This window comes from Aegilops tauschii, chromosome 3 (genome assembly GCF_002575655.3).
Source record: "Aegilops tauschii subsp. strangulata cultivar AL8/78 chromosome 3, Aet v6.0, whole genome shotgun sequence".
In the NCBI taxonomy this organism is placed as follows: domain Eukaryota; kingdom Viridiplantae; phylum Streptophyta; class Magnoliopsida; order Poales; family Poaceae; genus Aegilops; species Aegilops tauschii.
The window spans coordinates 101,506,340-101,526,572 of record NC_053037.3 but is presented as its reverse complement, the minus strand read 5'-3'; the positions used below and the strand labels follow the sequence as shown (position 1 = coordinate 101,526,572).

The following is a 20,233-nucleotide window of genomic DNA, read 5'->3' as shown; positions in this document are numbered from 1 at the left end:
CTTCAATGATAAACACAAAGAGTTTGCTGCTGACCCGAGACACATTAGACTTGGCTTAGCTTCAGATGGATTTAACCCATTTGGCCACCAGAGCGCCACATATAGCATGTGGCCAGTGCTTGTTATCCCTTACAACATGCCTCCAAATGTCTGCACCAAAGAATCAAACTACATGATGGCCTTGCTCATCCCAGGTCCAAAATGTCCTGGAAAGGATTTTGATTTGTTCATGGAGCCTCTTGTGGAGGAACTTCAACAGCTATGGAAGGGTGTTCTAGCTCGAGACCTATATAGCAGCCCACCAGCTGATTTTTTCTGCGTACTGTTATAATTTGGTGCATCCATGATTATCCGGCTTTGGGCACTATGTCAGGGCGAACGACACATGGTTACAATGCATGTGTTCGCTGTGATAGGAATCCGCTGTCATACGCAATACTTAGCAAGATCTGTTACATTGGACACCGCCGTTTCCTTGCCAAGGACAAGCCGCATCCTAGAAAATACCGAAGACATGTGTTCAATGCAAAGCATGAAAACCGTGATGTGCCAAAGAGGCTCACCGCCGATGAGTTGCAAGTGGAATTAGAGAAGGTCAGGCATATTACACCAGGAAACAATCCTGGTAATGGTAGCGGGAAAAGGAAACGTGACAGGGTAGAAGAGAGATTATTGTTTACCCGCAGGTCCACTTTGTGGGACTTGGAGTATTGGAAATATTTGGATCTGCAACGTAATCTTGATGTGATGCACATTGAGAAAAATATATGTGACAGCATTATCGGCACACTTCTTAATATTGAAGGCAGGACGAAAGATACCTTAAAATCTAGGATTGATTTGACACACCTGGGTATCAGAAAGGATTTGCAGGTGCAAGATGAAGGTAAACCACGGGATATGGCACCAGCTGTGTACGTCTTGGACAAGGTAAAAAGAAAAGAACTCTGCGAGGTCCTGTCACGTGTGAGATTCCCACATGGATTTGCTTCCAACCCTGAAAGGAGAGTCAGTGCAGATGGAAACAAGGTACAAGGGTTGAAAACTCATGACTGCCACGTCCTACTTCAAAGGGTTTTACCTGTTATCCTTAGAGGATTGGGCCGCCCTGACTTATACAGAGCAGTTGCAGAGTTGGGACAGTTCTTCAAGGAACTCTGCAGTAGGAATATCAGGATAGATGCTTTGGAGCGTCTTAGAGACAAGATACCAACTATCCTATGCGACCTTGAGAAGATATATCCTCCAGCCTTCTTTGATGTGATGGTGCATTTGGCTGTTCATCTACCTGATGAGGCACTACTTAGAGGTCCAGTACAGTATGGCTGGATGTACCCTATTGAAAGGCGGCTAGGCACTTTCAAGGGCTATGTTAGGAACAGAGCTAGACCCGAGGGTTCCATTGCAGAGGCCTACATTGCTACAGAAGCGTTGACATTCTGCTCAAAATACATTGAAACAGCTGATCAGCTTAGCAAAGAGGTGGGTGAAGACAATCCCGGGCTCAATGTTGTCGATTATTCTGCTCGAGTTACAGGGAAGAGTCGACAAGAGGACAAACCTAAAGATTTGGACAAAATAGTTTGGTATGTGTTGAATAACTGTCCTGAGATACTACCTTATATCAAGTAAGTGCAGTACTGCAGCTTATACATCGTAATCTACTAAACTTGCAGCACATTCTTATATATTTAGATGTTTGACGCAATCACTATGTTGTGCAGCATCTACAAAGAGGAGTTACCACCGCAAAATCCAAGAAACATTGACAAATTGGTTATGGCAGGATTTGCGAAATGGTTCATGAACCATGTAAACTTTTGAAGTGCACTGTCAGTTTTTTTAATATATTGAGTACATAAGATGATCAGCTTGTCTATTTTCTAACCATAGGTTAAGAAGATGCGGGAGGATGGGCAGGCAGTTGATGATGCCCTTTACTCACTAGCAATGGGTCCTGATACTCGGGTAAGACATTATGAATCTTGTGTTGTTGGAGATGTGCGCTACAACACCCTTGCACGAGACGAAGGCAGGAAGACACAAAACAGTGCCATCATGAGCACGGATACATATGACAAAGAGACAACTGAAATGTATGCTAACATAACAGACATTGTTCAGTTGCAGTATATCTCCAGTTTCGAGGATCATCGGTGTGTGGTTCTGGTGTGCTGTCGTTGGTATAACCTATTTTCCAGGATCGCAAAACCCAGAGCTGATGATTATTTCAAATCCATCAATGTCAAGGCGGCGTACCAGACCAAAGAGCCTTTTATTTTGGAAAATCAAGCAACACAGATATTTTTCTTGGAAGACACATTTCACGTAGCGATGGCTGGAGAGTATTGCAGAGGTTTGAGCAGAGGAATTCGTTTAATGAAGTTGCACAACAAGATGATGCTTACACTGCTCCTGATGTAAAAGATAACACAGATGTTCCTAATATATTTGAGAACCATCACGTCAATGACGCCGGCGAAAAGATTGCCTGTAGTGCTGTGGACATACAAGAGTTGATCAAGAAGAAGCCAACGTTCGAGAACGTTGAGGATGAAGAAGAAGATGACACCATGGGGAATTACGATTCAGACTGATACACATGGCGAAGATGTTGATGCTGCTGCTGTGGATGATGATTACATTGCTTTTGTCGTATTTGCCTGTCAGAAGACGTTTTTTATCTACTATGTGAAATTGTGTTTGCTATGACAACTGAAACCTGATGAACATGTTGTTTAGTATTTTGCTGTGAGAACATCACTTGTTATGTATGCTGATTTGTGTTTGGTGATTGTATGACAACTAAAACATGAGGACATTGTTGTTTAGTTGTACTCATATTTGGCTGTGAAACTTGAATTTGTTGACATAGTTTGCTGTTGGACTGCAATTTGCTCGACGTCTTCAAATGAGAACAAAGCTGACCCGACAGGGCCTCTGCTATTTATTTATTTATATGAGCAAAAGGGGATACCCCCTGATTTCCATTAATAGAAATCATTTGATGTTCAGAACACTACGCCCAGCCTGCTACACAGGTTTCATTCATTACTAGTTTCAGCAAAGTGCTCATGTCGTAGCCACTGAATACATCACGAGTGCTACATACACTGCAAATAAAGAGACAATCATCCTACAAAGCACATCGATTTTGCCCATTATCTTCACAAGCTCTTTCATCTCCTCATTGCTGTCAAGGTCGTTCAGCAGCTGTTGCTTGGCCATGACCAGAGGAACTGCATCTTTAACCTTCTGCTCTGCATCTTCCTCTTCTGCCGTTCCTTCAGTTACTTGTCTAACACCCCAACCTGCTGGTATTGGGATTCCTCGGCTAACCAAATAATCAGCGTAGTTGCACTCCCCCACATCAGCAACTTCCCAGAAATACAAATCACACGAATCTTCCCTTTTCTGCACGAATCTTCCCTTTTCTGCACGAATCAAATTGGAAGATCATCAACCAAACTATTAAAAAAATCAGCAACTAAAAGCAGCAGAGCAACACTTAAACATATTATTACCCCATGATTCGGGCATTTGTAGAAGACTCGGCTAGGGTTGCGGATTGTGGTTGAGACGCGACGGATGACTCTGCGTGATTTGCAGGAGTGGCACCACACCAACAGCTGCGGGTTGCGATGAGCAATCGGCTGCGGTGCGTGTGCCAGTGGGGGTGTGATGAGACCCACAGGCGATGGTACGGGTGGCGACTTGGCGCATATCTGGTTGTTTCCTACTGAAGAGCAGGTGGACGAGCAGCCAGCGGACATGGTTGCTGCGGCCAGAGCTTCTGATGCTAGGCAGAGTAAGTAGAGAAGAGGAGAAGCGAACGTTGGATATGTCAGTTTCATTACTTGCAGAGTAGAATTGCACCATATATAGTCATAGTCTAGGTTTGGATTCGAACCAGCTACAGGAGGGACCTCCTTGTTTTGCGAAAAAAAATTATTTCTCCACCTGACAGCTGGGACCCACCGCTGTATCTTCGCACGGAAGGAAGTGCCTCCTTGTTTTGCGAAAAAAATTATTCATCCCGTTGACAGCTAGGACCCGTCAGATTTGGTGACTGACTTGTGGGCCTACTAAGCGGACGTGTACGCACGGCTTTGTCAACTTAATCAACAAATGATTCTAGCAGCTGGACCGTTGGATGTTAAGACAACAGCCATGCTCCTTCTTCAACCTCTGTTCTTGCTCCTGTCTCCCGTGGGCGGCACCGCGGCTGTGCTGCCGCGCACCCAAACCAGTGAAGTTTCCCACTCCTCTCCATCTGCGACTCCACTGCCCTGTCTTCCCCATCTCCGGGTCGTTCCAGTTTGGGTGCGCTCAGCATGGTGTGGTCAACGTGGTCAACAACCGAGAGTCATCGGAAGATGGCTGTACGTGAGAGGCTGACAGTGGGGACGCACCACCCCCATGGACGCATGCATGCAACGGAACGCGGCAAGGTCAACGTGGTCAAGGAACGACTTCCATCGGAAGTATACTGTACGTGGAGAGTCTCAGCTGGGTCCACGGCCGCAGCAAGTAAGTGCCTCCTTATTACGCGGAAAATAATGATTCCTCCAACTGACAGCAGGGACCCACTGGACGGGCCACCGTATTTTGCGAAAAAAACGTTTGCCCCTTACTGCTGGGACCCACCTGACGGGCCACCGTATTTCGCGAAAAAAACGTTCCCTCCGCTGTCAGCTCGGACCCATCGGAAGTGCCTCCTTATTATGCACAAAAAAATGAATACTCCCCCAGCTAGCTGGGACCCACCTTGGTGGGAGGCTGACTTGTGGGCCTACTAAGTTGACGGGGACGAAGGGCTTTGTCAACTTAGTCAGTATGAACGATTCTAGCTCCATTGACCGTACGATGTCCATCCAACGGCCGTAGTGCTTCTTCAACCTCTGGTCTTCTTGCTCCAGCCGCCCAAAGCAGCGCCGGTCGTGCCGCATGCTCCTGCCTCCCGTGGCCGGCTGTGCTGCCATGGAGGCCTCACCGCCCCCTACTATTCCCACCGCTGGCCAGGCCCTGCGGCGACGGCAGCCTCACACCGCAGCCGAACCAGTGAACCCTCATACTCCTCTCCGCGCGGGCTTCCACTGCCGCGTCTTCCCCGGCTCCGCGTCGTCCCCTTCCTAGGCCTTGCCGTCGTCCACCGCCGTGGTGCTCTCCGTGCGGCGTGGTCAACGTGGTCAAGGAACGACTTCCATCGGAAGAGTACTGTACGTGGAGAGGCTGACAGCTGGGTCCACGGCCACAGCCCAGTTTTTTTGTGATTTGCCAAGTAAGTCGCTTTGTCAGGCCTGTTGGGCTGCAAATCTTTCAAGACGAGGAGAGCTTTCATTCGGCTAGCCGAGAAAATGGCCCATCAGTAATGAGAAATGGGCTGTACATTTTTAGAACACATCAAACCGGCAATTAGTTTCAAATATTTTTTTTTTCATTTCAAGATTTTAAATTACATTAATTTTTATGCGTGGAGAATTTGTTGGATTTTATATTGATATACATTTATTTTTAAAATCAGTTTGAATGTGAGTCGAAATTTCGGGATTAAAAACAGTTCGGACCGCACCGAAATATGTAAAATTTCGTATAATTTTTTAACCGTGGCCACAATATGGGCTGTAATGCTAACAAAAAGAATATGGGCTCCAAAAAAACCTTAATAATTAGCAAATGGGCTGTAAATTATTAGAAATAATGGCAGATGGGCTGTATGCTATTTTCCAAAGATTTGAGGCTTTCCTAAAAAAATGGTCGACGCACAAGCACTAACTGTTGGATGGCCATCCAACGGCCGTCCTGCTTCTTCAATCTCTGCTCTTCCTGCTCCAGCCGCTCAAACAAGCGCCGGCGGGACTGCCTGCTCCCTCCTCCCCGCGGCCGGCTCTGCTGCCGCGCAGGCCTCACCGCCACACCGTACTCCCATCGCTGGCCTAGCCATCCCTCTACTCACCCACACCTGTTGTTATTCTCCGGCGACGGCAGATGAACCAGTAAACCCTCGTACAGTCGTACTCCCCTCCGCGTGGGAAACAACTGCCGAGTCTTCCCTGCCTCCGTGTCATTCCCTTCCTAGGCCTCGCTGTCGTCCACCGCCCTGGTGCTCTCGGCGCGGCCTGGTCAATGTGGTCAACGACCGACATGCATCTGAAGTGGACTGTACGTGGAGAGGCCGACAGCTGGGTCCACGGTCGCACGCAAGGAAATGCCTCCTTATTACAAGCAAAATAATGATTCCTCCACCTGACATCAGGGACCCACAGAAAGGGCCTCTGTATTTTGCGAAAAAAACGTTACCGCCGCTGACAGCTCGGACCCACCAGCTATATCTTCGCACGCAAGGAAGTGCCTCCTTATTACGCACAAAAAAATGAATACTACCCCTGTTAGCTGGGACCCAGTATAGTGGCAGGCTGACTTGTGGGCCTACTAAGTTGACGGGGACGGAGGGCTTTGTCAACTTAGTCAATATGCACGATTCTAGCTCCAGTGACCGTACGATGTCCATCCAACGGCCGTAGTGCTTCTTCAACCTCTGGTCTTCTTGCTCCAACCGGCAAAACCAACGCCGGTCGTGCCTCGTGCTCCTGCCTCTCGTGGCCGGCTGCAATGCGGCGGAGGCCTCACCGCCCCCTACTACTCCCACCGCTGGCCAGGCCATCCCTCTACTCACCCACACCCCTTGTTATTCTGCGGCGATGGCAGCCTCACACCGCAGCGAACCAGTGAACCCTCGTACTCCTCTACGCGTGGGCATCCACTGCCGCGTCTTCCCCGGCTCCGCTTCGTCCCCTTCCTAGGCCTCGCCGTCGTCCACCGCCCTGGTGCTCTCGGTGCGGCGTGGTCAACGTGGTCAAGGAACGGCTTCCATTGGACGTGGACTGTACGTGGAGAGGCTGACAGCTGGGTCCACGGCCGCAGCAAGGAAGTGCCTCCTTATTACGTGCAAAATAATTATTCCTCCACCTAACAGCGGGGACCCACCGGTCGGGCCACCGTATTTCGCGAAAAAAAGTTTGCCTCTGACTGCTGGGACCCACCAGCTACATCTTCGCACGCAAGGAAGTGCGTCCGGGAAAAAAAATGATTCGCCCCCTGACTGCTGGGACCCACCAGCTACATCTTCGCAGGCAAGGAAGTGCCTGACAGTCGGGACCCACCTGGTCGTAGCGTACGTAGCGTTGTCATTCTGGTCGCGAACGTGTACGTACATATATACTGGTGGATGTAGAGGCGCGCAGGTGTCGTTGTAGAGGCGCGTACGTGTCGTAGTAGAGGCGCGCACGTAGCATGTACACGTACGTACAGCGGCCAGGGTGCAAGAAAGAAAATACGGCCACGTATGTGTACATACGGGCGGGGTCTCGAACGCCTACTCGCGCATACGTACGGCTAGGGCTCGTGTACATGGCTGGGTCGGAACGGAGAAACAACGTCGTCGTCGTGTTCATGGGGAGGCAACGGAATGCGCTGTGTTCATGGGGAGGCAACGGAATGCGTCGTGTTCATGGGGAGGGGTGTGGCGTGCCGCAAAACGGAGGAAACGGACCTCCTACGGTCGAAACGGGGGTCCTGTTGATCGGGAGGAGTGTGGCGTACTGCAAAATGGAGGAAACGGACCTCCTACGGTCGAAACGGGGGTCCTGTTGATCGGGAGGGGTGTGGCGTACCGCAAAACGGAGGAAACGGACCTCCTACGGTCGAAACGGGGGTCCTGTTGATTGGGAGGGGTGTGGCGTACTGCAAAACGGATGAAACGGACCTCCTACGGTCGAAACGGGGGTCCTGTTGATCGGGAGGGGTGTGGCGTACCGCAAAGCGGACGAAACGGACCTCCTACGGTCGAAACTGGGGTCCTGTTCATCGGGAGGGGTGTGGCGTACCGCAAAACGGGACTCCACGGGATATTGTTCATCTCCACCGTCGACCTCCTCCAGCCTCCACGGGCTACCGTCGCCCTCCTCCAGCCTCCACGGGCTCCTGTTCATCCAGCCTCCACCGCGCGCTACTCCACCGGCTACTATTCAACCACCCCTCCACGGGCACCCCTCCATCGTCTACTGTTCATCCAGCCCTCCACAACACGGGGTCCTGTTCAACCACCCCTCCACGGGCACCCCTCCACCATCTACTATTCATCCAGCCCTCCACACCACGGGGTCCTGTTCAACCACCCCTCCACGGTCACCCATCCACCGTCTACTGTTCATCCAGCCCCCACCACACCACGGGGTCCTGTTCATCCAGAGGCAACGCCACCGCTCACTGTTCATCCAACCCCCCCCCCGCAACGCTCACTGTTCATCCCAGAGGCAGCATCGATCGACTTCAGTTAGATGCAGTAGCGAAGGAATCGCTCGATCGGGTTCAGTTAAATGCCATCGATCCATCGCTCGGGTTCAGTAACGCGTAGCCTGCAGTGCAATCGCTCGGGTTTAGTTAGAGCCCAACGCCTCGCTTGGGTTCAGTTAGAGCCAATGCCTCGCACACACGCGCGTACGTGTACAAGAGAAACGCGCATCGCTCGGCCCCCGACCTCCCACCGTAACTGGGAACTCCACGAAATTTTCCTCGCCCTCGCTTCTACCACGGGTTTTTCCGTCATGGACGGCCCAAAGAATGTCATGCAGCTGCGTCTCCGGCCCGCCCAGGACAAAAAGCCCATTTTCTGTCATGATTTTTTGTCACAGAAGTAGGAGCCCACCACATCTATGATGATACCGGGTTTTGTCACAATTATCGTCATAGAAGAGCCATAAGCATGACAGAAAAAAAAATTGTTCGGCCCAAAATGTCACGGATGTGTCTTTTTTTGTAGTGCTCGAAGGAGGGGGCATCAGTTCCATCGGCGACCTCCACTAATCCGGAAGCGCCAAATACTCTAGTGGAAGCACTGCAACGTGCTTCCAGCGTGGAGGAGCACCGCACCCTGATTGGTGCGGTGGTAGAGAAGGTTCAGTCCGCCAAGAGCTGGCTGAATGAAGCTTTTACCAGCCTACTAACAGGCTTCAGTTAGAAGCAGTAGCGAAGGAATCGCTCGATCCGGTTCTGTTAACAGCCATCGATCGATCGCTCGGGTTCAGTAACGCGTAGCCTGCAGTGCAATCGCTCGGGTTTAGTTAGAGCCCAATGCCTCGCTCGGGTTCAGTTAGAGTGCAACGCCTCGCACACACGCGCGTACGTGTACAAGGGAAACGCGCATCGCTCGGCCCCCGACTACCCACCGTAACTAGGAACTCCCCCGATATTTTCCTCGCCCTTGCTTCTACCACGGTTTTCTCCATCATGGACGGCCCAAAGAATGTCATGCAGCTGCGTCTCTGGCCCGCCCAGGACGAAAAGCCCATTTTCTATCATGATTTTTGTCATAGAAGTAGGAGCCCACCACATCTATGATGATACCGGGTTTTGTCACAATTATCGTCATAGAAGTGTCATATGTATGACAGAAAAAAAATTCGTTTGGCCCAAAATGTCATGGATGTGTCTTCTTTTGTAGTGATATGAGATGTTTCAGGAGTTGAAGTTAATATTTCAAGCAAATGCTCGGATTGAGAGATATGAAGTCTCCAATAAGTTCTACAGCTGTAAGATGGAGGAGAATAGTTCTATCAGTGAGCATATACTCAGAATGTGTGGATATAACAATCACTTGATTCAACTGGGAGTTAATCTTCCAGATGATAGCGTCATTGAAAAAATTCTTCAATCACTGCCACCAAGCTACAAGAGCTTCGTGATGAACTATAACATGCAAGGGATGGATAAGACAATTCCCGAGCTCTTCGCAATGCTAAAGGTTGCGGAGGTAGAAATCAAGAAGGAGCATCAAGTGTTGATGGTCAACAAGACCACCAGTTTCAAGAAAAAGGGCAAAGGGAAGAAGAAGGGGAACTTCAAGAAGAACAGCAAACAAGTTGCTGCTCAGGAGAAGAAACCCAAGTCTGGACCTAAGCCTGAGACTGAGTGCTTCTATTACAAATAGACTGGTCACTAGAAGCGGAGCTGCCCCAAGTATTTGGCGGATAAGAAGGATGGCAAGGTGAACAAAGGTATATGTGATATACATGTTATTGATGTGTACCTTACTAATGTTCGCAGTAGCACCTGGGTATTTGATACTGGTTCTGTTGCTAATATTTGCAACTTGAAACAGGGACTACGGATTAAGCGAAGATTGGTAAGGACGAGGTGACGATGCGCGTGGGAAATGGTTCCAAAGTCGATGTGATCGCGGTCGGCACGCTACCTCTACATCTACCTTCGGGATTAGTTTTAGACCTAAATAATTGTTATTTAATGCCAGCGTTGAGCATGAACATTATATCTGGATCTTGTTTGATGCGAGACGGTTATTCATTTAAATCAGAGAATAATGGTTGTTCTATTTATATGAGTAATATCTTTTATGGTCATGCACCCTTGAAGAGTGGTCTATTTTTGTTGAATCTCGATAGTAGTGATACACATATTCATAATATTGAAGCCAAAAGATGCAGAGTTGATAATGATAGTGCAACTTATTTGTGGCACTGCCGTTTAGGTCATATTGGTGTAAAGCGCATGAAGAAACTCCATACTGATGGACTTTTGGAACCACTTGATTATGAATCACATGGTACTTGCGAACCGTGCCTCATGGGCAAGATGACTAAAACGCCGTTCTCCGGAACTATGGAGCGAGCAACAGATTTGTTGGAAATCATACATACAGATGTATGTGGTCCGATGAATGTTGAGGCCCGCGGCGGGTATCATTATTTTCTCACCTTCATAGATGATTTGGGTATATCTACTTAATGAAACATAAGTCTGAAACATTTGAAAAGTTCAATGAATTTCAGAGTGAAGTTGAAAATCATCGTAACAAGAAAATAAAGTTTCTATGATCTGATCGTGGAGGAGAATATTTGAGTTATGAGTTTGGTCTTCATTTGAAACAATGCGGAATAGTTTCGCAACTCACGCCACCCGGAACACCACAACGTAATGGTGTGTCCGAACGTCGTAATTGTACTTTACTAGATATGGTGCGATCTATGATGTCTCTTACTGATTTACCGCTATCTTTTTGGGGTTATGCTTTAGAGACGGCTGCATTCAAGTTAAATAGGGCACCATCAAAATCCGTTGAGACGACGCCTTATGAACTGTGGTTTGGTAAGAAACCAAAGTTGTTGTTTCTTCAAATTTGGGGCTGCGATGCTTATGTGAAAAAGCTTCAACCTGATAAGCTCGAACCCAAATCGGAGAAATGTGTCTTCATAGGATACCCAAAGGAAACTGGTGGGTACACCTTCTATCACAGATCTGAAGGCAAGACTTTTTTTGCTAAATTTGGATCCTTTCTAGAGAAGGAGTTTCTCTCGAAGGAAGTGAGTGGGAGGAAAGTAGAACTTGATGAGGTAACTGTACCTGCTCCCTTATTGGAAAGTAGTTCATCACAGAAACCGGTTCCTGTGACACCTACACAAATTAGTGAGGAAGTTAATGATGATGATCATGAAACTTCAGATCAAGTTGTTACTGAACCTCGTAGGTCAACCAGAGTACGATCCGCACCAGAGTGGTACGGTAATCCTGTTCTGGAGGTTATGTTACTAGACCATGATGAACCTACGAACTATGAAGAAGCGATGGTGAGCCCAGATTCCGCAAAATGGCTTGAGGCCATGAAATCCGAGATGGGATCCATGTATGAGAACAAAGTGTGGACTTTGGTTGACTTGCCCGATGATCGGGAAGCCATTGAGAATACATGGATCTTCAAGAAGAAGACTAACATTGACGGTAATGTTACTGTCTATAAAGCTCAACTTGTTGCAAAAGGTTTTCGACAAGTTCAAGGGATTGACTATGATGAGACTTTCTCACCCGTAGCGATGCTTAAGTCTGTCCGAATCATGTTAGCAATTGCAGCATTTTATGATTATGAAATTTGGAAATGGATGTCAAAACTGCATTCCAGAATGGATTTCTGGAAGAAGAGTTGTATATGATGCAACCGGAAGGTTTCACTACTGGAATCAGCTAATTTGCCATCTGCCAGCTCTTTGCCATCTGCTAGCTGACGGCAAAGAAGCTCTTTGCCATCAGCTACCCAAAAGCAGACGGCAAAGAAATGGCAGACGGCAAAGAAGCTCTTTGCCATCTGCGAGCTCTTTGCCGTCCGCTGGCAGACGGCAAAGAGAGAGGTGGCCCTCGCCCCCCGCCCGTTTGGAAAATACTTAACGGCCCACCTGTTTGCCGTCTGCTAGCAGACGACAAAGAGGCAAAAGGGCGGACGACAAAGAGTGGCGGACGGCAAAGAGGACACTACCTAACGGCCCGTACCCTCCCGCCCGTTACTCTGTTCTCTCCTCGCCGAGCCCCGCCACCACTTCCCACCCCACCGCCGCCGCCGCCGCCCCCACCACTCGCCGCCGCCCCACCGGCCCCCCGTCCCGTCGCCACTGCCGCCCGGCGCCGTCGCCCCCGCCGCTCCGTCGCCCCCGCCGCCCCGTCGCCCCACCGCCCCGGCCCCCCGCCGCCCCACCGCCCCGTCGCCCCCCCCGCCCCGGCCCCCCGCCGCCCCGCGCCCCACCGCCCCGGGCCAGGCCCCCCGCCGCCCCAGGCCGCCCCCGCGCCCCGGCCACCTCCTCCACCGACCACCTCCTCCACCGCCCCGCCCCCTCCTCCACCGGCCTCCTCCTCCATCGGCCCTGCCCCAGGTGAGCCCCCCTCCTTTTTTTCTGTTTTTTTCCTTTTTAGTTTTAGTTTTAGTTTAGATTTAGTTTTAGTTTTAGTTTTAGTTTTAGGTTTAGTTTTAGGTTTAGTTTAGTTTGAGGAAAGAAGAAGAAGAAGAGAAAAAGAGGAGAGGAGGAGAAGAAGAAGAGGAAAAAGGAAAGGAAGAAGAAGAAGAGGAGGAGGAGAAGAAAAAAGAAGAAGAGGAAGAAGAAGAAGAGGAAAAAAGAGGAGAGGAGGAGAAGAAGAAGAGGAAAAAGGAAAGGAAGAAGAAGAAGAGGAGGAGGAGAAGAAAAAAGAAGAAGAGGAAGAAGAAGAAGAAAAAAGAGGAGAGGAGGAGAAGAAGAAGAGGAAAAAGGAAAGGAGGAAGAAGAAGAAGAAGAAGAAGAAGAAGAAGGAAGAAAAGGAAGAATAGGAAGAAGAAAAGGAAAAAAGAGGAAAAAACCCCGACCCGACACGGCACCCCGACCCGACACGGCACCCCGACCCCGACCCGGCACCCCGACACGACACCCCGACCCCTAGACCCCGACCCCGACACCCCGACCCCGACCCCGACACCCCGACCCCGAGCCTGACCCGGCACTCCGACCCCGACACCGACACGGCACCCCGACCCCGACCCGGCACCCCGACCCCGACCCCGACCCCGACCCCGACACCCCGACCCCGAGCCTGACCCGACACCCCGACCCCGACACCGACACGGCACCCCGACCCCGACCCGGCACCCCGACCCGACACCCCGACCCCGACACCCCGACCCCGAGCCTGACCCGACACCCCGACACCGACACCCCGACACCACACCCACCCTTACCCCGACACCGACACGGCACCCCGACCCCGACCCGGCACCCCGACCCGACACCCCGACCCCGAGACGGCACCCCGACCGACACCCCGACCCAACACCCCGACCCGGCACCCCGACCCGACACCCCGACCCCGAGACCCCGACCCCGACCCCGACACGGCACCCCGAGACCGACACGACACCCCGACCCCCGACACCTCCCGAAAAGGTGTTCTTTGGCCTTCCAGAAGCCGACGGGGTCATATATTTGTGAATTATTAGTTAGGTCATATATCTTTCGATTTTGTTATGAAAAACATCATATATAATTGTGTTGATCGGGTAGTTTTAAATGTGCAGTTGTTTCATCACTGCGAGGTTTGGAGTTCGACGACCTCGCCGTGCGTTTGACGAGCTCTGCCCCTTCGTTCGTGGGTGAGCACAAATGACATGTCCTCCTCCCCCATTAATTATTTGATCTATTCCAATGAAACTTGATAGCTAGCTATATATGTGTCTTGAATCATCAGTATGCGTAACCAATATGTGTCTCCCGTTCGAAAGCGTCATAGTTATAAATATGCATGCATTTGCATATTTATAACCTTGATTCTTTCGAATTGTCCAACGCTATCCATGGACATCCCGAGTATGTTTAGATTGGGTTCGTTTTCCCATATGCTTTGCTCCGGATCCGACGCATAAATTTCATCAGTGCCTCCCCTATTGTCTCCGGGTACACATCCTCTCTGTTTATTGCAGAGACGTGTATCAGGAGAACAGCGGGGAGGTGCTGCCGAAATTTTGCGTAGGATCCAGAGCATAGTATGGGAAAATGAACCCAATCTAAACATACTCGGGTGGGATTAGGACCTATCATTACCTATTAGAGTGTAGGTTGCATGGACGTAATAAAATTGACAAAGTAGATCAACTGATGAATATATACATGGTGAATTATATATATATATATATATATTTGTTGTGTGTCTAGTAGCTCTGAAAGTCAAGATGAGTGATCGTGCGTGGATGTACACCGGTCACACTGGTCAGAACAAATGGAGCACTGAATGGTTTACAAAAACCAAGGGGTTTGTGCGAGCCGCATTTGCAAATGGCCAGAGGAAAACCTGGTGCCCCTGTTTACGGTGCGGAAATTGGGAAAAGAGGACAGAGGCTGAAATGGGCAAACACCTGCACAAGAGTGGTTTTACGCCCGATTATACGGTGTGGACATTTCATGGTGAGTCTGCCCAACGTGACCGAGCTGAGGTGGATCGTCGTCGCACCGACGAGCATGGTACCGGGATGGAAAACATGGTGCAAGACTTCGATGATGCTCGGGATTCGGACGAGGAGCTGGAGGAATCTGCAAAGGCCTTCAATGAAATGTTGGAGTCTTCAAAACGTCCGCTCCATGAGCACACTGAGCTTTGTCAGTTGGATGCCATCTCACAAGTAATGGCTCTGAAGGCTCAGTTCAACTTGGGCAGAGAATGCTACGATGCAATGATGACAGTATTTGGACGCTTTCTACCCAAAGGCCATGTAATGCCTGGAAACCTGTACCAGTCGGACAAAATCCTTCGTGCACTGAAGATGCCCTATGATAAGATACATGCCTGTGAGAAAGGATGTGTCTTGTTTAGGCTTGACTATGCGGACTTGAACTATTGTCCCATTTGCAAGTCTTCCAGGTATGTTGTGGTAGACAATGGTATGGGTGAGAAGACACAGACCAAAATCCCCGTTAGTGTTCTTTGGTATATGCCAATCGTACCAAGACTTCAACGTCTTTTCATGGTCGAAGAGACGGCCAGACAGATGACATGGCACAAAACGGGCAAAAGAACCGAACTAGATGCAGATGGGAATCTGATGATTGTACACACATCAGATGGTGTTGCGTGGAAAAAGTTTGATGAATTACATGGTGACAAAGCGGCAGATCCAAGGCATCCTCGAGTCGGCATTAGCACGGATGGGTTCAGTGTGTTTGGTATGACAGCAGCCCAATACAGTTGTTGGCCCGTATTTGTCTTTCCACTCAATCTCCCCCTCGGACAGATTCTGCAAAGAAAGAACATTTCCTGACGTTGATAATTCCAGGGCCCAACTATCCGGGGAAAAATATGAATGTGTACATGCAACCGCTTAAGGACGAATTGCAAGAAGCCTGGGATAATGGGTTCAAGACATACGACGCCTATAGCAAACGGAACTTCATAATGCGTGTCTGGTACATGTACTCGACGCATGACTTGCCAGCGTATGCGCTATTCGTTGGCTGGTGTGTGCATGGAAGGTTCCCGTGCCCCACATGCAAGGGAGCTCTTGAGTTTCGTTGGCTTCAGGCCGGTCGCAAGTTTTCTTGCTTCGACATGCATAGACAGTTCCTGAATCCTCGCCATAAGTTCAGGAAAGACAAGAAGAACTTCATCAGAGGTAGAGTTGTCAAAAACTCTGCACCACCTGCATTGACAGGCCAACAGACCCTGGATCAGTTAAACGCTCTTGAGCCAGATCCAGAGCGTCCAGGGTACTTCAAGGGGTATAATTCTAAGCACGCCTGGACTCACAAAACATGCTTATGGGATCTGCCTTACTTCAAAGACCTCCTTTGCCCACACAACATCGACGTGATGCACACTGAGAAGAATATCGCCGAGGCACTTTTTGGTACATTGTTCGGCATAGATGGGAAGTCAAAGGATAATACTAAGGCTAGAGTCGATCTGGAGGCGCTATGTGATAGGCCGTTACAAAACATGAAAGAACCGAAAGGAAAGCAGAACTGAACTGAACTTACGGCACGAGGCTCGGGTGCAGGCTGTTCGAGACTACTACGCCTTGCGTGGTATCAAGAAGACCAAGCCGGCGTGCCGCGATAAGTTCCTGAGTAAGGAGCAGTACATGAAGGTAATTCTTAAGGCCTTCTACTTAAGTTCCTTCATTTAGTAATTCTTAGCCGTAGCGCTCAAGTTTCTATTTGCTAACTTAGGCGCCTCCGAGATGGTGTGCGGATCGGATGGATTGTTGGGAGGTGTTGGTCGATGAGTGGTGCTCAAAAGAATGGCTAGCCCTCCACAACGAGGCTAAGGACAAACGTGCCCAAATGGAAGGTGTGCCACACCATCAAGGCAGCTCCAACTTATATCAGTTCGGGCGCAACTGGGTATGTGGTTTGCTTCATGAATCATGCAATTCATTCATCATGCTAGCTTGAGCCCTTTAATTACTAATTTACATTGTTTCTCTCTTTCAGGCACGCCACAATAAGGTGGATAAGGTGCCAGAGGTGTACGACCTGTATGCCATGGCCCACACTGCCTCTTTCAAGAAAGTCAAGGCTTTCTCTCAGTCTGACCTCGATGATGCAAACAACTTCACCAACATCTCCTCCCACAACAAGCTCGTGAGATATAGAGATGAGGGGAAGGCGAGGAAAGGGGAGGACTTTAACCCGAGCCAGGGTCCCATTGATCCAGAGCTGGTGATGATATCTGGTGGCGGGAGGTCCCATGGCTCCATAGCCATTGGAGATGGACTTATCCGTTGTCCTAGCACTCTCCCGGAGATCAAGGCGCGCCAGTCGAGCTCCGCTCCTGAGATAAGGCCTCGTGAACGGCCAGTGCAACTCGCCATCAAGGTTAGTGATACGTACTCAGTTATCTTTCTCCATTACATTGTGTGCGCTTCCATCAATGGTTACAAATGGTCATGTGAGTGGTGTTGCAGGCTGCTATACAGAGTGAGAGAGATCGAACGGAGAAACTTCTGGCGGAGGCGGCGGAGAGGCAGCGGGAGTTGGAGGAGAGGATGACAAAGATGATGGAGGAGGAGAGGGCACGGAATGACATGCAGGCAAGGGCCATGTACGAGCTCCTTGTGGTAAGTTTCTTCTGCAGATTAGCCAAAACATTCATATAGTGTTTGTCTCATTACTAACTAGTATGACTGAGTCGTCGAAACCAAATGTGCAGTCTGTGTGCGAGAAGACAGGTCAGACCGCTCCGCCGATGCCAGTGATTGCTCCTGGGACCACGGTGAGTTTTATTTGAATGGACATTACTTGCTAGTCTTAACATTTGAGTGTCATCATGCTAACAAGACATTGGAAATGATCTTTGGTGCAGCGTAACTCCAGACAAGCATCGCACGATCCTTCTCCAGCTACCGACACGAGCCACACCGCTCCTACACCTCCTGGATCTTGGTAAGCTTATCTAGTGTTTTGCTTAACACATGCATAAAGACCTAGACTTAGCTTTAATTAGCTTAGTTAGCTCATAGACGATCCATTTTACTTAAGTTAGCTCTAAAATGACCCATTTTACCTAGGTTAGCTTATAAATGATCCAGTTCATCCAAGTTAGCTCAAAAATGACCCATTTTACCTAGATTAGCTCCTAAATGATCCATTTTACCTACGTTAGCTTTAAAATGACCCATTTCAACTAGGTTAACTCCAAAATGACCCATCTTACCTAGGTTATCTCATAAACGATCCATTTCAACTAATTTAGCTCATAAACGATCCATTTCACCAAGTTAGCTAAAAAACGATCCATTTCACCTAAATTAGCTCTTAAATGATCCATTTCACCTAAGTTAGCTCAAAAAGATCCATTTCAACTAAATTAGCTCATAAATGATCCATTTCACCTAAGTTAGCTCAAAAACGATCCATTTCACCTTAGTTAGCTAAAAAAGATCCATTTCACCTTAGTTACCTAAAAAACGATCCATTTGACCTTAGTTAGCTCATAAACGACCCATTTCAACTAAGTTAGCTCATAAATGATCCATTTCACCTTAGCTAGCTCATAAACGACCCATTTCAAATTAGTTAGCTCATATATGATCCATTTCACGTAAGTTAGCTCATAAATGACATACTCTTCTTGTTCTAGTCTTCTTCTTGTTCTACTCTTCTTGTTCTAGTTTTCTTCTTGTTCTACTCTTCTTGTTCTAGTCTTCTTATTCGAGTCACCTATTTCTAACTTTCTTGTTTTTCATTTTGTAGATTTCATTCACTTGACGAAAGCTTGCATAGATGGAGTGCTCCTTATCCCTTTCTCTGTTTCTTTTGTATCGTTGAACTATGCATGTATCTTGGTAGTTGGATGAACTATGCTATGTATGATGGAACTTGGTAGTTGGATGGAACATATGTGATGAAGTTATGTGATCGAACTATGTATGATGGAACTATGCATATTGGATATCTTATATGTTTGCTGTGAAAATTGTTGTCATATAAATCTTATGTGATGGAACTCTGCCTTGTGAAATATATCTATATATGCCATATATATTTTCTGTGAAAATTGTTGGATTTAATAAAAAACAGAAAAAAGACCCAATATGCAGGCTCTTTGCCGTCTGCCACCGACGACAACGGGCCCTTTGCCGTCTGCCGCGGACGGCAAAGAAGCCACGTGGCATCCAGCTGTGCTTCCTGGGAGCTGACCCATTTGGTCAGTTTGCCTACAGTGGCAGACGGCAAAGAGTTTGCCGTCAGCGGCGGATGGCAAAGGCCTACCATGTAGTGATGTGTAGATGACATCATATGGCAGACGGCAAAGGCACTAGAAAGTTTGCCGTCCGCGGCGGACGGCAAAGGGCTGCCATTAGGCACTTAACGGACTGAGAGCACAATTATTGCCGTCCGCCCTCTTTGCTGTCCGCGGCAGACGGCAAAGGGCCTTTGCCGTCAGCCGCCAGAAAGCAGACGGCAAAGTAGCTGTTTACCGTAGCCTACTTTGCCGGAGCCTTTTGCCGTCCGCGGCTGACGGCAAAGGTCTTTGCAGTCAGCCGTTCGTGCCTTTGCCGTCCGCCGTGGCAGACGGCAAAATAGATGATTCCTGTAGTGTTTTGTCGATCCAAAGGGAGCTAACAAAGTGTGCAAGCTCCAGCAATCCATTTATGGACTGGTGCAAGCCTCTCGGAGTTGGAATAAACGCTTTGATAGTGTGATCAAAGCATATGGTTTTATACAGACTTTTGGAGAAGCCTGTATTTACAAGAATTTGAGTGGGAGCTCTGTAGCATTTCTGATATTATATGTGGATGACATATTGCTGATTGGAAATGATATAGAATTTCTGGATAGCATAAAGGGATACTTGAATAAGAGTTTTTCAATGAAGGACCTCGGTGAAGCTGCTTATATATTGGGCATCAAGATCTATAGAGATAGATCAAGACGCTTAATTGGACTTTCACAAAGCACATACCTTGACAAAGTTTTGAAGAAGTTCAAAATGGATCAAGGAAAGAAAGGGTTTTTGCCTGTGTTACAAGGTGTGAAGTTGAGTAAGACTCAATGCCCGACCACTGCAGAAGATAGAGAGAAGATGAAAGATGTTCCCTATGCTTCAGCCATAGGCTCTATCATGTATGCAATGCTGTGTACCAGACCTGATGTGTGCCTTGCTATAAGTTTAGCAGGGAGGTACCAAAGTAATCCAGGAGTGGATCACTGGACAGCGGTCAAGAACATCCTGAAATACCTGAAAAGGACTAAGGATATGTTTCTCATTTTTGGTGGTGACAAAGAGCTAGTCGTAAATGGTTACGTTGATGCAAGGTTTGACACTGATCCAGACGATTCTAAATCGCAAACCAAATACGTATTTACATTGAACAGTGGAGCTGTAAGTTGGTGCAGTTCTAAACAAAGTGTTGTGGCGAGATCTACGTGTGAAG

The 20,233-nt window shown here is 48.6% G+C and overlaps 1 protein-coding gene across 1 annotated transcript in view; it reads left to right on the top strand.

The window, feature by feature from the left end:
- The window catches only part of LOC141042746 (uncharacterized), a 79,073-nt gene extending 60,339 nt beyond the window's left edge, over positions 1–18,734 (top strand). Inside the window, exons 2-6 of the mRNA XM_073511629.1 lie at positions 16,788–17,171; positions 17,261–17,413; positions 17,506–17,568; positions 17,659–17,738; positions 18,549–18,734. Coding sequence (XP_073367730.1) covers positions 16,788–17,171; positions 17,261–17,413; positions 17,506–17,568; positions 17,659–17,738; position 18,549 — 681 coding nt within the window. The 3' untranslated portion in view covers positions 18,550–18,734. The remainder of the gene's footprint in view (positions 1–16,787; positions 17,172–17,260; positions 17,414–17,505; positions 17,569–17,658; positions 17,739–18,548) is intronic.
- Positions 18,735–20,233: the final 1,499 nt, after the last annotated feature.